At 42.2% G+C, this 16,986-nt stretch overlaps 1 protein-coding gene across 3 annotated transcripts in view; it reads right to left on the reverse strand.

The window, feature by feature from the left end:
* SPDEF (SAM pointed domain containing ETS transcription factor) overlaps positions 1-13,934 on the reverse strand; it is a 30,722-nt gene extending 16,788 nt beyond the window's left edge. For 2 of the 3 annotated variants that reach the window (XM_069972570.1, XM_069972568.1), the window contains exons 1-2: positions 13,849-13,934; positions 1,623-2,023 (exon numbers count right to left, since the gene is read on the reverse strand). In XM_069972570.1, the coding sequence (XP_069828671.1) occupies positions 1,623-1,998 (376 nt within the window). In that variant the 5' untranslated portion in view covers positions 1,999-2,023; positions 13,849-13,934. The other variant, XM_069972569.1, reaches the window with a different exon arrangement.
* Between the last annotated feature and the right edge of the window lie 3,052 nt (positions 13,935-16,986).

The following is a 16,986-nucleotide window of genomic DNA, read 5'->3' on the forward strand; positions in this document are numbered from 1 at the left end:
ATCACTTAATCTCTACTTAAAGGGACCATAGGGATAAAAATAAATAGCAGCTTTGGTAGAATTACAGTCTTACAGTAACTCTGTCAAACTACTTTTTAATTACAGAAAAAACAGACATTACACCTAATTCCACTTTCATTTTCAAGGTTTTGGAGAAGATGGTCATGATGTCTATTCACTTCAGGAGAAAGGTGCTGGCTCATAGTCTTATTCTTCACTGAACTACAAAAAGTTTGACTGACCGGGTTCACACTACATTTTGGCAGTCCATTTTTTCCATCTGTTTTTGCATAAAAAACTGATGGAAAAACGAATGGAAAAGCAAATGCATTTGTGTGCATCCGTTTTTCTTTGGATCAAAATGCATCCGTTTTTATTTTACGTACACAAAAACGTAGATGACCTTATTTTTGTGTATGTTAAAAAAGGATGCGTATGAAAAAAGGATACATATGAAAAAATAGGTTAAAAAAAACGTTGTGTGAACCCAACCTAAGGCTACGTTCCCACGTTTCGTAGTTTTGTCCATAATTGCAGATCCACAATTGCGGACAAATTTAGGGCCCATTGATTTCAATTGGGTTGTCTGTAGTTTTACGGATTCATAATCTGCAAAAATTGCTGCCGCAATAATTACTGACGATCTCGAGTACATACTGTAATTGCACCACAGATTGTCCATAGAAGTCCATCTCCCATAGAAGTCTAAGGGAGTGCTTGTAATTTTTTGTGGATCCATAATTTTTACGATAAAAATATCTGTAATGTTTGCAAATCCGTAAAAAATACGGATGAGTAATCATTTAAAACCATTCCCACTTATTTAACTATCACCTTCCCCTTCTTTGTTGATCCACAAAAAATGGAATACGGATAACAATTGCAGACATCATATATGGTCCTGAAAAACTGCTGAATGTGTGACTGTAGCCTAAGGCTGGGTTCACACTATGTTTTTCCTATCCGTTTAACTTATACGCTTTATGGAAAAAAAACGGATGCAAAAAACATATGCAAGAACGGATGCAATTGTATGCCATCCCCCCCAAAAAACAGATCGAAGCGGAAGTGTTTTTTTAACGTACACAAAAATAGTGTTGACTAAGTTTTTCTGTTTGTTAAAAGTGACCAATTAAAAACGGATACGTTGAACGGATAGGAAAAATGTAGTGTGAACCCAGCCTTAGGCTATGTTCACACTACGTAAATGTACGGAAGTTGTTGCCATCGGCTGTACTTTGTACAATGTGGAACACTGCCTATTCTTCTATGGGATCCCAGCTGGAGCGTATACACATAGTAGAAAGAGCTGTCAGTTCACACAATGAAACAAGCGGCTCCGGCCGCTTGCTTCATTGTGTGCTATGCGGAGTTCTGATGCGGGCGCGCGCTGATGATCCCGCATCAGAACTCTTCGGCCGGAAAGATCATCCGGCCGGTACTGCAGTACCGGCTGGGATGATCTTTGCAGAGACACCAGCTGTTCGGCCGGTCTTTCACGTAGTGTGAACATAGCGTAACACTGCATAGTAACACATTTTCCAAGTACTAATAGCAAATACTAAGCATATTGGTTACAGCAGCAACAAACATATATTGACTGTGTATAAAACGTCACTCACCTGCCGAAATATTCAGAAGCTTACAAGCAGTCTCAATATCTTTTAACACTTCTCCCACCACCATGGTTTGCATTTGTTCCAGGGAATGATCCTCAAGATGTAATGAAGTTTGGTACTCCAGTTCATGGTGAAGTCCTTGACTATCTATAACGGGGCACTGTTCGGGTTCTTTTTGCCCTTCACCTCTGGCTCCGTTTGGCACTAGATTTTTAGGAGCCCAAGTTCCTCCATCACCACTGTATAGAATGTCACAAAATGGCAGGTAGTACCCAGCTGCCCCTTCTTCTAGTGGTTTGTCCAAGCTAGTGAGGGAAGAATCCTGCAGCTCCAAATGTGTGTGTGGAACATTGGGAAGGTTTGTCCCACTGCTGCCCATTCCGAAGAATTTCTATGCAGAAAACCTGTAGGAAAAATATTCAGAGTCTTCACTATTGGCTTTACTTGTCTGTCTTTTTAAACCTGATAACAATAAGAACTGAATAGAATGTTAAAGCCTTAAAATATGTTCCAAAGAATTATCCGTAGGTTAATGTGACCGGTGTATGTTATCATTGCATCAGAGGTTAAGATATATTGGGACTGATTTACTAATGTGTACCCAGCAGGATTGTCTGTTTTTTGTTCATTTTCTCTCGATTAAGAGTTCCAACATATTTATTAAAGGTGTGCGACACAATCTTTCCAACAACACAACAAACCTGTCATTTTTGTCCAAAAGCCCGCAAGTGGGCATGTCATGGGTGTGTCCTTTAAAACCTGCCACAGCCGACAAATTTGTTAAGCAAACTGTCATTTTTTTTTACGGGTTTTCTATTCTTAAAAACCGTCCGTTTCTAGTATGGGGGGATGGTCGGGTTTTCATTTTGTCCTGTGAAAAACCTTCCAGATTTACTAAGAGCATGCGCCACACGAAGCCAAAAAACAGAACACAACAGATGGCATAACGGCTTAAAATTGACATGATCTTCTTAGGGTCCTATTACATGTGACGATTATATTATCTGCCCAATCAGCCACAATCGGGCAGAAATCGCCCCATGTAATGAAGACAACGATCAGCCAAGGGGTCAGTCATTGGTTGATTGTTTCCTTTCAGCAAGTTAAAAAATCATTGGCTGCCAAACAGGCATCTCTCTGTGTTATTGAAGGTGCACAGTCGGTGGCTGATTAAAGGATATACAAAATGATAAAGATTATACTTACCTGTTCTCACTCCATGAGGTTTCTACATCTGTCTCTGAAGTGACAGGCCACCCAGCCAATCACTGACTGCGGTGCTGCCCCATCTCAGTCAGTGATTGGCTAATGGTGCGTTTACACAGAGAGATTTATCTGACAGATTTTTTAAACCAAAGCCAGGAACAGACTATGAACAGGGAACAGGTCATAAAGGAAAGATTGAGATATCTCCTCTTTCCAAATCCGTTCCTGGCTTTGGCTTCCAAAATCTGTCAGATAAATCTCTCTGTGTAAACGCACCATAAGCCACCTATCACTTTAGAGACAGGTGTTAAAGCTTCAGCAGTGGCTACGGTCAGCAGGATACAGGCAGGAGGACACCAGGGAGTATGGACAGGTAAGTATATCTTTATTATTTTCTATATAAAGCAAGGGCTGCACAGACATCTCTAATGACATATATATACAGCCCTTGCTTCTCGAAAAAAGAGCCGGAACACTGATCAAGCAGATCAGTGTTCACTTACCTTGTGCATCAGACTGTCTAATACAGCCCTTAGTTATGCTATACAATAAGAGTTTTTCTCTGATCAGGAATATATATGTTATGAACCAAGATCGTTTATAGACAAACCATTCCCCCTCCCTTGCAGCTGTGATCCCAGCGATCAGTCATTAAATGTAACACATTTTTGTGTTAGAAAGTGAAGTTTCAAAAAGTGATATATTATGTAAAAAGAAGCATTACTGTATGTAATAAGTTGTCAAACCAGTTTAATAGTTTTTGCTATTAGTGCTTTAAGTTATAGATCTGCCCTGCATCTAGGACCCCATAACACCTTCTGTTAAAATTGGCTTTGGGTTTATAATCTCACCTTGTTAAGGTGACCTCAGAGAGATGGTCCTACACTGACACTGGCCTCTCTTGGGCTAATACAAATCCTACAAAACTGGGCATGCGGGACCCACCTAATCCTTGTATAAAACATCCACAGGAGATGGGTGGAGTACAAGCCAAAAGGAGGTAGCCACCCCCCAAATATAAGACAAAAAGTAAAAAATGGCCAGCACTCCAATAACACTGTTCACACTATGCAGGTGCACACCGCTATGGCTAATATACAGACAATACAGAAGGCTGTAGGCTTTGTATTAGTCCAAGAGAGACCATTGTTAGTGTAGGACCATGTCTCTGAGGTCGTCTTAACGTGGTGAGATGGAACACTGATCAAATAGTTTGCTAAGAACGAAATACGACTGCTTTTGCATCTTTCTGTTTTTGTCTGTATTTTAGCCACAGCAGCATGCACCTGCATAGTGTGAACAGTGGTACAGTTTTTTCAAGTCACAAGGACACTTGCTATCTGCAGTTCAACAATAGTTAATGTGCAGAATGTAAAGAAATGCCCCCCCCCCCTTTCCTTTCCCCAAGGTAAGATCCTAAAGACTTCTTGTTTGTTCCTCGATATATAAACATTAATGACTATAGCATAGCTCCCAACTGTCCCGGATTCCGCGAGACAGTCCAGTTTTCTGGGTGCTGTCCCGCGGTCCCGAAACGGCACCCAGTGTCCCGCATTATATGTGGCCCCACCGAAAAAAAACCAATAAACCAGTAACTCACCTGTCTGCCGGTCCCAGCAGCTCCTCTCCCGGCAGAGCGCACACTCCCGTCATCCTCCGGGGCGGGCAGCGGGGTATACAGACACTGACTGTGACGGAAGTGACCTGCAGCCTCTATCATGAATTACTTCCGGCACAGTCAGTGTCTGTATCCCCGCTGCCCGCCACGGAGGATGACGGGAGTGCGCGCTGTGTCAGGAGAGGAGCTGCTGGGACCGGCGGACAGGTGAGTTACTGGTTTATTGTTTTTCTGGTCGGGCCACACAAATGGGAGGATTGCCTATTATGTGGGGCGCTATATGGGGGATTGGCTACTATGTGGGGCACTATATGGGGGCATTGGCTACTATGTGGGGCACTATATGGGGGCATTGGCTACTATGTGGGGCACTATATGGGGGATTGGCTACTATGTGGGGCACTATATGGGGGGATTGGCTACTATGTGGGGCACTATATGGGGGCATTGGGTACTATGTGGGGCACTATGTGGGGGATTGGATACTATGTGTGGCACTATTGGGGGGATTGGATACTATGCGGGCACTATATGGGGGCATAGGCTACTATATGGGGCACTATATGGGGGCATAGGCTACTATGTGGGACACTATATGGGGGGCATAGGCTACTATGTGGGGCACTATATAGGGGCATAGGCTACTAAGTGGGGCACTATATGGGGCATTGGATACTATGTGGGGCACTATATGGGGGCATTGGATACTATGTGGGGCACTATGTGGGGGATTGGATACTATGTGTGGCACTATTGGGGGGATTGGATACTATGTGGGGCACTATAATGGGGGATTGGATACTATATAGGGCATTTTTGGGGGGATTGGATACTGTATAGGGCACTATTCAGTCAGCAGCATGTGGTGACTGTAGGGTAGTGGCTATGGAGGGTTGCTATGGGGGCGTGGCTATGGAGGGTCTCTATGGGGGCGTGGCTATGGGGAACGCGGCGCACATGTCCCTCTTTGCTCTTTGCAAAAGTTGGGAGGTATGCTATAGAATATATAACACTAGGAAAGAGAAATTATATTGTTTCCTTAGTTGAGCTTTCCAGGCTTTGTCCACTGTTGTATATAAGGATCATGCTTTAGGAGTTTTCCCGCTCTAGGATCAACAATTTTGATACTGATACTCACAATAAAAAAAGGAAAATGTAGAGTAAGTGTCAGGAATGTGCAGTAGCCTGGTGTAAACTGGGCCTGGTTTTTGCTTTTGTGTGACACACCGGCTTGCTTCTCAGCTTCGGCAATGCAGGAGTTACACTGAGCTCTGCTAGACTTGATTGCTGTAGCTGAGCAAGTCTGTTTGATTGATGTTTTTCCCTGCCTGTCTGGAACCTTGAGGATCAGAGCGCCGGTCCAAAAGGGATTCGGACCGGGCTCTTGATCCTCATAAAAGAAAGCTGAGCCAGTCTCTCAGCACTGGCTATTAAGGTTCATACCCTGATCCCAGCTCCCCCTGTCTATTCCTGCGATCCTCGTACCTAATTCCTCTGCTCGATTTACCTGTTACCCTAGCTTCCGTCTGACCTTTGACTATCCGATTGTTTACTGATTTTGTTCTGCGTTGCCCGGTTGGTTCTGATTTTGGCTTGCTGACTCTCCTTTGTGTGTGTTTGTCTGTCTCATTCTGTATTACACCTATACCAGAGCAGGGACGGCCTTTGTCCAAGGCTGCCTAGGGCCGTTTGAGGCAAGTAGGTAGGGACAGTGGGTAGGTTCAGCCTTAGGGCTCACTGTCGTGTCTTATCCCTACCTCCCTGTCCTGAAGGTAAGTTTTACCAGGTCAGTCAGTTAGTGGTTCTTGTTAACGTGATACCTGCCACACTGCAGCCTTCGAAACTTACACATACATACAAACATACTTGCTGACAGCAGCTCGGAGTGACTTGGACATTCCAGGCATCAGTAAGTTCTATACACAAGCCCAATTGTAAATGAATAGGGCTCATGCAAGGACCTCACTAATGCCTGCAATGTTTTTGCTGCTACCCAAGCTTCAATCGGCAGCTGCATTTGCACATGGAAGTTTCAAAAGGCTGCGGTGTGGCAGATACACTTCTCTTTCATCCAAATGGTTGTTGGTGGACAAGCTTGAGATGTTTTGTTTAAATAGTGACACTGCATATTGAAGGCGAACAATATATGGTACTTTCCTAATGGTAGATTGTTGTTGTTGTTTTTTTTACTTTAGCCTATCCCTTTAGATAGCCATCTTCTCCAATCTGGTAACCACTGGGGTATAGTATATAAATATACTTTAGACATCTCCGAAAATGTTTAGAGGGTTTTCTGGGATCACAATATTGATGGCCTGTGCCTGACTGATCTTCTGTTCGAATTGCTGCGGCCTCTTTAGTGTTTACTTAGACAGTATCAAAGCATCATTACAACTTATTGCCCTAGACCTGTAGAGAATAAAACTGAACTGTGCATTGGAGACAGAAATCACCTCATGGTTAGGGCCAAGATCTGGACAGCATTACGAGATATGTGGTGCAACCAATGGAAACTGCAGTATAATGTTTTCAAATGTAAAATAATGCATATCGGCAGTTTTGTGTTGGCAAAGACTTCAGAAGAGAAGGATTTAGGGGCAGTGATTTCTGAGTCCCAGGCGGTAGGGAAAGCTAAGTGTATGCTGTCCTGTATATATATATATATATATATGTAATGGTACGCAGGGCTATATGTATATATATATATATATATATATATATATATATATATATATATACACAGTGGTGCCTTGCATAATTGGTTCCGGGACCGCGCTTGTAATCCCAATTCACTCTTAAACCAAAGCAAATTTTCCCATAAGAAATCATAGAAATGCAGACAATTGGTTCCACACCCCAAGAATAATGATTTATTATTCTGAATAACATGTAAAACAAATGAAACAAACATTCAGAAACAGCCGAATATGTGATATTATAAGTTACTGTACAGTAATGGAGAGGAAGGGAAACACAAGGACTGACCGAGACTGCAGGGAGCATGAAGAAATGAGTAGGTCAGATGTGGGCAGATGTGGGCTGCTATGGTTTGGAAGGTGAGGGAGACTTCCTGGGTCAGAGTACAGTAGACCCCGCTATGCAGACCATGCCCCTCCCCCACTCGCACTCCCACCCAGTACAGGAAGCTCTTACACCAAAGCAATGCTCTTAAACCAAGTCACAATTTTGAAAAACTGTGAGCTCTTAAACCAAAATGCTCTTAAACCAAGGTACCACTGTATATAATGGTATGCTGGGCTGTATAGCTAGAGATATATCTAGTAGGAGATTGTGATCCCGCTGTAGACCTCACCTATATGAAGATATTGATAAAATAGAATGGGTCCAAAGATGGCTACAAAAATGGTGGAGGGTCTGAGGCATAATACATATCAGGAAAGACTGAAGGATTTGATTCTGTATAGTCTGGAGGAAAGAAGGGAAAGGGGGGACATGATGGAAACCTTTATATATGTTACAGGACTAAATAGGGATCAGGAGGGAAATGTTTTTAAATTTAAAAAAACTGATCAAGAGGATACAGTGAACGGTTAGTGGGGGAAAGATCAGAAGCAACATAATATAATATTACTTTACGGAAAGAGTAGTAGATACTTGGAACAAACTTCCAGCAGATGTGGTTGGTAAATTTAAAATAACAGAATGTAAACCTGCCTGGTATATACAGTACATATATCTATCCTAAAATAATAAGAAGGGAAATACTGACGGCAGACTAGACAAAGCATAGGGGCTTTTTCTGTGGACAATCTTCTACATTTATTTATTTAGTTTTAAAACCCAGAGTGCTATACAAGCTATAGGGGGCAACAAATAGAACATTACAAAATCAGAAACATGAATAAGGTAAATGGTAGACTGGAACATAGGGAAAGAGGACCCTGCCAGCGAGAGCCTCTATGTTTCTATGAAGAGTGGTGGCCTAGCTGTAACACCAACTAAAAGTAGAGGAGGGCAACAGTAAATAATGGGCAACCCCACTAGAAATGAGGGTAGGCTGTGGCAAGAGGTAGACGTCCAGACACTGATTGGCAGAGAAAGTCTCAGCAAGAGCTGACAACCATTTTGGCCTGACCCTGTGTGAGAATATTGGTGCTATTCACAGTACTGGGGGCATCTTGTACTTCTGTGTGAGTGAAACAATAAAAATCACTACAATCTTGGTCACTAGGGGTCTCCATTCTCGGGAATCTGCTAATAAGTGGCTGTTATTAGGCTTAGGTCATCTGTAGTAGGACCAGAACAGTACCCAGGAAGGTTGGGGGTGGGGCTTAGCTAGTGCTATGTGTAGGATAGGAGGAGATTGTTGGTTGTGTACCTAATATATCTTTAAGCTGTTGCTGTTTCTTAAATGAGTAACCTCCTTCTCCCTCCCCATGCCACCTATAGTAGTGTACTGTAGGTCATCGCCTTGCACAGTGCCAGCGTGTTCAGTCCAATCAGCATTCTGACCAGCACTATGTCCTGGCATAGCAGAAAGGACTAAGTGCTGTTATGTGATTGGATGGACTATGTGATTGGAGTACAACTGGCAAAGAGCCCAGCTCTGGTCCTGCCCTCTGAAATGGAGATATGAAAAAGCCATGTACCATACTATAAATAATGGTGCGCTTTTAAACGATTCCTTTGTTCATAGTTATTTTACTTGCTGTGCAAATGACACCGTGCCTTAGACATATAAACATTTGCTATCCATGTGACAGTTGCTTAATCAGAAGATGGTTCTGTTTGTTTTGCAGGTGGCAATCCATTTATAAAGCCAGGAATATTGTCAGTCCAACCTTTTATATAGTCTTCAAGTGATTTATAAGCATTTATTCAAGCAGTATTTTATATTGTATTATAGTTGGTGTATTTTATGATACATAGTTGCCACTTTTCCCAGTTTTGCAGGGACTGTCTCCATTTTGAAGGGACAGTCCCGGCAAAATAATGTCCCAGGAGGCCCCCGCTCCCTGTGGACACCGTATGCGTATGAGGCACCATATGTGCAACAACATCCCCTTGATTCTGGATTCATGTCAGTGGTGTTTTTTTCTGTTATCCCCTGAAGAAATGCAGCGGGATGCTGACACCTTTGTATAGGGTCGACTAGGGCCCCAGGGTCAGAGTGGTGGACTGTAAGGGTGGGGGCTCTGTCTGGAGGGACAGTATTGTTGAAGGTGTAACAGGGTAGCGATACGGACCAGCAGCCTTGATTCTACTGTCATTACCTTCTTCAGCTGTCCAGACATCATTTTCTACCAAAAGAACCCACACCTTATGTTATCAGTGAAACCACCACCAGAAAAGAAAAACCCTAGGACCATGGTTATGGATAGTTCACACTCTCCCTCAAAGATTTTCACTCTTCTGTAACCAGTGAGGGTAAGATTATACATTCTTTACTTTTTCTATATACAGTAGTTTTGGTGTTTTGTGAGCTTTTTGTATTTATGGCATTTTTTTCTTTATTTAACATATTTATACAAATAGCAGTTGTATATTGATGGAAAAAATTTTGATATACTGGGGGCCTAAAACTGAAGTCTGCAGTGGGGTATGATAGTGGTGGTCTGATAATGGTGTCTCTAATATTATGAGGGCCTGATTCTGAGGTCTGTAAATCATGGAGGCCTGATACTGAGGTCTGTAATATGCTGGGGGGGGTCTAATACTGGGGTCTGTAATATGCTGGGAGCCTGATACTGGTGTCTGTAATGTGCTGGGGGCCTGATACTGGGGTCTATAATGTGCTGGGGGCTTGATACTAGGGTCTGTAATATGCTGGGGGCCTGACAATGGTGTCTGTAATATGCTGGGGGCCTGATACTGGGGTTTATCATATGCTTGGAGCCTTAAACTGGTGTCTGTAATATGCTGGGGGCCAATAATATGCTGGGGGCCTGATACTGGGGCCAATAATATGCCAGGGGCCTGATACTGGGACCAATAATATGTCAGGGGCCTGATACTGGGGCCTATAATATGCTGGGGCCAATAAGGGGCCAGTAATATGCTGGGGGGCCTGATACTGTGGTCTGTAATATGCTGGGAATAACGGTCCAAAGCAAGTAACAGCACCAACAACCGCCAATAGGCAAAAAATATAAAAAAGGAAAAATGCACGCCTCTCCAGATTGGGCTCAAAATCCGGACAATCCAAATATATCACAGAAGGAGACAGCACTTGTGTAGATGAAGCAAATCTGTGGGTTTTTTTCACACCCCTGCAACGTTTTGGCTAAACACACTAGCCTTTCTCAACCACTGCTTGAGAAAGGCTAGTGTGTTTAGCCGAAACGTCGCAGTGGTTGCTTCATCTACACAAGTGCTGTCTGTGATATATTTGTAATATGCTGGGGTCTGTAATAAGCTGGTGACATTAATACGCTTGGACTCTGATACTGAGGTCTATAATATGCCCCCTCTGTATCATCCTTACTGTAAGGTTCATACAATTAGAACAATATAGGAAAATTTGGCAACTATGGATACATATCTAATAAATGCAAAAAAATAAAAATGAAAATCAATAAACCTCTGTCATAGCAAATACATCTATGGTACAATAATCAGTTATTATTATTATCTGTTACCAATCACAGCATAGCTTTTATTTCACCAGAACAATTTGAGAAATGAAAGCAGATCTGTGATTGGTCGCTATGGGAAAACCAATTCGTTTTTGCCCCAGACATATTGGGAGAGATTTATCAAACTGGTGTAAAGTATAATTGTCTTAGTTGCCCCTAGCAACCAATCAGATTCCACCTTTAATTTTTCAAAGAATCTGTGAAGAATAAAAAGTGGAATCTGATTGGTTGCTAGGGGCAACTGAGCCAATTCTACTTTACACCAGTTTGATAAAACTTCCCCATTGATTTTTTTTTACTGAAAACAAGTTAAAAATGTCTCACTCCACCGTCCTGTATTGAATGTCTCATGTATGGGGTATTCTATTAAACTGCCCCCTGGCTATTAGTCCTGTCAGTTCTGCTGAAAGGAAAAAGTAAAGCCTCAGGCCTTACAGGTTCATACAATATATAAGTGGCATGGAGCAAATACATAAGGTCTGTGAGGCCTCACTGTACCCCTATAGGCCAGTGAGTTAATAGATTCTTATTTCTTCATAATATGAAGTCACCATATGGCAGCATGTGAATGCCTGTGGTACTATAGTATCCTCTATATTCATATGGTCCACTATACTTAACCAAGCAAAGTGACTATGACAGTACTGCTGCATTTAGAAAGCGATGCCTATGACACATACATACATACATACATACATACATAGGTATTACATCTTTGTTTGCCTTAATGCTTGCTTAGCCAGGTTAACCCTAGTTCTTTCTGCAGGTCATGGAAATATAGGATCAGAGACAAGCCATATAGGTATTAATATACTGCACTCTTTCGCCATAATACGTACCTACAGCCATTGCCGCAACACCATATTAGATACTATCTGACTATCGCATATGACAGAAAATGCTTGGTCCTCACAATGCGACTGCTTGGGTCACTTGTAATTGTGCTATATACGTTGCTAAGTTGTGTTTAAAACACTAAAATCCCATATATTCCAGTGGTTGCACAGAGATAAAGGCGTTTTTAAGCCTGTTAAAGGAGACCATGCTCGGGATAATGAAAGTCTTTTCTTCCATGAAGTTAAATATGGAGAATGGCAGCCATGACTATTGTGAGGTCAAATGGTTTATCCCCACAGCATATTTCAGCCTTAACACTCATTACCCTTAATTTATATATATATATATATATATATATATATATATATATATATATATATATATAGTCATAAATGGAATGCAAAATTTTGCTCAGCTTAACTAAATACGAAAAGGAGAAAAACATCATAACCACAATACAAGATGCACAATACAAACTACATGAAGTTTAACAACATATATAAAAAGTGCCCACAACTACATATACTGGTAAGCAATGGGCATACATTTATACTTGGAGATGGCAAGTCACGCTGTGTACGTTTTTTTTACCTATAATAAGCAGGGAACACACTTGGAGCAGAGCGTTCTGTACACAAGAAGACAATGACACATGGAATCACAAGGGACAAACAGTGGCATACTAAACTTACACAATTCAATCATCTTTACTTTTCACTGTCTGCTATAACTTAACAAAAACTTTTTTGTTTTGCTCCAGTTACTAGACATCATGGTTTAGAAGGAATAAAAAGTTTCCTTCAAGTCTGAGTAGTTGGTTAAACAATTAAAGGATTTATAGGGAAGAGACTGGAAAACAAGATAAGAAAATACTGGAAATCCTCAATGGACCCTCCGCCTATCTATGGGGATAAGGGGATAAAAGATTCTGGAAATCCTCAATGGACCCTCCGCCTATTTACGGGGATAAGAAAATTCTGGAAATCCTCAATGGACCCTCCGCCTATTTACGGGGATAAGAAAATTCTGGAAATCCTCAATGGACCCTCCGCCTATTTACGGGGATAAGAAAATTCTGGAAATCTTCAATGGACCCTCCACCTATTTACGGGGATAAGAAAATTCTGGAAATCCTCAATGGACCCTCCGCCTATTTACGGGGATAAGAAAATTCTGGAAACCCTCAGTGGACCCTCCACCTATTTACGGGGATAAGAAAATTCTGGAAATCCTCAGTGGACCCTCCACCTATTTACGGGGATAAGAAAATTCTGGAAATCCTCAATGGACCCTCCGCCTTTTATCCCCCCTAATAACAAATGGAACATAATCTCAAAAATTGAACCAATTCTACAGAAATGTCTCCTTTAAGAGCTACCACAATAAAACATTGGTCCAAACCATGGCAGTACTCACCGACCCGAACAGCCAACAGATTACTGACCAAAGTATCCAATTCTATCCCCACATCTGGTTTTCCTCAGGGTTTTGAAATCAAAGAAGCATTGCGGTAATTTCACTAAAATTATTTGTAAAACATTACCTGTCAAAAACTGAGTCTCTTGTGGTATTTTACTGTGTCATTTGTGTCCCCTTCCTTGACAGCTCTCTTTTCCCTCAGTTTTATCTCCTTCGCTGAGCCTCTCCTTTCCCTCCTCTTTCTCTAAGTCTCTCTCTCCTCCCTCTGTCTCTCGCTGACGATGCTTGAATCCTGGAAGAGACACGTGTCCCTGGTGTAAGGGATGTCTCACCCACTTTCTTCTTCCTCCTCACCTTCCTCTTTATTCCTTATGGTATACCTGGGCTACTTTGGCTTCATCTTTATCATCAGAAACTCTTCATCTTATTCAATGGTTTTCTTTCTTTTCCTTTGTTTCCTACTGTTTCTTATGTGTTATCTCATTCCCTTTCTACCTGTCTTGTCTACTACCTATACTCATTGTATGTCTGGGTGTCATTTTTCTTTCTTTACCTCAGTCTCTCCTTTCTCTTGTTTTCTTTCCGTTGATTCACAATCCTTTCTTCTTCCTCCCTTCTTTCTTTCTGCTTTCTTGGTGTTTTCCTTCCTCTCTCCCATGGAATCATCTTAGTTTATATAGTGCTGTCCCGTACCTGAGTAAACACACCCTGTGTGCTCACATTTAACAGGTGCAGGACCTGCCCGTTTAACCCTTCAGTGAAACATTAAAACAATTGTATATTTCTGCAAACAGGTAACATGCCTACTAAAAGTTTAACAATACACGCATATCTCTATCTATCTTAAAGGATTTATCCAGCGAAAATCTTTTTCTTTCAAATGAACTGGTTTCAGAAAGTTATATAGATTTATAATTCACTTCTATTTAAAAATCTCAAGTCTTCCAGTCCTTATCAGCTGCTGTATGTCATGCAGGAAATGTTGCTTTCTTTCCAGTCTGACACAGTGCTCTCTGCTGCCACCTCTTTCTATGTCAGGAACTGTCCAGAGCAGCAGCAAATCCCCATAGAAAACCTCTCTTGCTCTGGACAGTTCTTGACATGGACCGAGGTGGCAGCAGAGAGCACTGCGTCAGACTGAAAAGAACACACCACTTCCTGCAGAACATACAGCAGCTAATAAGTATTGGAAGACTTGAGAACAGAAGCAAATTACAAATCTATATAACTTTCTGAAACCAGTTAATTTGAAAGAAAAAGATTTTTGCTGTATAACCCCTTTAAGGCATGCAGAGTGCATCATGTTGGTGCTCTTACTTTAAGCATAATTATAATGTTAATGTCGTGAGGATACAAAAGGCAAGTCTTCAGAGTTTTTGCTTCTTTTTTGTTGGTTGTCACTTTTTCCCCCCTATTTTCTGGGTGACAGCAGCATAAGTGCTTAGACAGCCCTGCAGTTCCCAACACGAACTATGGTGTCAGCATAGGGGCCTGTGTTTCCCCTTACTGCTGCCACTCAACGGAAGTTAAGGGATAAATGAAAAAAGTATACATTTATTTTAAAGAAGTTGTAATACAAAGTGATATAACTTTATTAAGGCAATGTATTAAAAATAAGGTCTTCGGAGTACCCCTTTAAGGTCACCATACACTTTATACTAATGTCAATTGAACCTGCTGCTGGTAGCTGATTTGGTCATCAGCTGCCAAGTCTCCATCAACAGATTATGTAGGCAGTGATGGATCGTTGCTGCCCGACCACTTTGTTCCTGGAGATAAGCTGCTGCCAGACCAGTCTGTGTGTGGCTCGAACCTCCCCGTAGAGAGCATGGGATAATATGTTTAGTCTGTCTCGACTCCTTTGTTCTCGGAGAGAGAGAGAGATAAGCCGCCACCAAAACAGTCTGACTGCAGCACAGGAATATGTATGGGGGGGTGAGAAAGACAGTTGTTAAAGGTGAATGCCCACCTTATGGGCCGTAATAGATGGCCTTATCCTGCCAGCAAATGAGTGCCGGTCTAGGTGATTGGCACCTATTTATAGAACCAGGGGTATAGCTCAAGGCTCGTGGGTATTTATTCGCCCCCCCCCCCCCCCCCACCACCACCACCACCACCTGCATCAGATGCAGTCAGGGGCAGAACAAACAGACTCACAGGTGATGTTTTCTCTGATCAGGGTCACTTTCAGTCAAGTTTCGTTTTCTTCTCTATCTGGCCCAGCCTGCCATGAAGACATCTTCTGGTTGCATCTATGCCTAGATGTCCTTGAATCCTTATTCTCTCTACCATCTCCTACTATTGCCAAATAATGCCACAAATGTGCCACCTGACCTGAATAATTATGCCACCATGGCCCTCTTAAAGGGATTGTCTGAATTCTGTAAAAAAAATTAATTAATGTCAGAAAATATGGTATACTCTCCTGTCTTATCTCCACTATATCCAGTGCTGCTGCTCTGCTCCCTTGTTTACTTCAGAGATTATATGGGCCAGTATACCATTAAATATATCCAGTCCAGCATACCATTATAAATATATATATATATATATATATACAGCTAAACAGCTTAGCATACCATTATCAATTTACAGCCCGGTATACCACTATATATACAGCTCAGCATACTATTGAATATAACCAGCCCAAACCTTCTCCTATGTCACTATCCTTACCTACCAAACCTTCTCTTATGTCACTATACTTATCTACCAAACCATCTCCTGTCACTAACATTACCTACCTTACCTACCTTAGCTGCACAGCTGAAGTGTCTCTAAGGGATATTGTGTTTACGTGTACCAGAATCTGTGAACAAGTAGGATCTTTACTTTCTTTTGTCCTATCACCTCTTCTCTTTCTGCTCTTTTGTTGCACTCTTTTCACCCAACCACAGTGCACCTTACACGCTGGATAGGAAGTTAGTCCGTTGGGTGAAGGAGGAGTCTTAGTTGAGATTCTGTGTAGAAATGATGCAGACCAGATAGCTCTCCACAGTGGTCTTACCTTGGCCCTGGCCCCCTGCCAGGTCCTCTCTAAAGAAGAGGAGTAGTCTTAGTCAGTACCCCTCATGGAAAGGATGCAGGACAGTGCTCTGCTTCCAACTTCTCCCTTAGTGCCTATACCCTGCATGATGCAGTGTTAAACCCTTCAGCAGAGGACTAGCCAACAGAACATCTCAACCCACGCCGAGGACTAGGAGTAACCACAGTGCAGGACAGTATCCACTAAAGAGCCAAAGAGCTAGGAACTGATCTGGGTGGAGCAAAGTTACTATAAAAGTCTATTAACTCCATCTTGCAGCGCAAGTGTCAGCCAGGAAACCCTCAGCACTCTGCTCATCCCAGGTAACAAGGTCTGGGGCCTGTGTCACCCATTAGTACGGTTCAGCCAACGCTAGTGGGGATACGGTGGCGTGAAGACTATAGAAGTCAATACAAAGGCACAGGTTTCTTCTTCTTCTTCTACAAGTATTCTATACACTCCAACGCCCCGGCAGAGCACATTACTAATTGGGTTGAGACTCTCACGGCGCCCTCCTCTCTACTACGCTACCTCAGTACAACTCTATCAACACTACTACATCCTACTTAGCACTTAGCACACAGATCTGGTGACTCTCTGTTAAAGTATTTTTAGGAACTCTGTCAAGTGTATATCCGAGCTCACCTGAATCACCTGTATCACCTG

Source organism: Dendropsophus ebraccatus, chromosome 5 (genome assembly GCF_027789765.1).
Source record: "Dendropsophus ebraccatus isolate aDenEbr1 chromosome 5, aDenEbr1.pat, whole genome shotgun sequence".
NCBI lineage: Eukaryota > Metazoa > Chordata > Amphibia > Anura > Hylidae > Dendropsophus > Dendropsophus ebraccatus.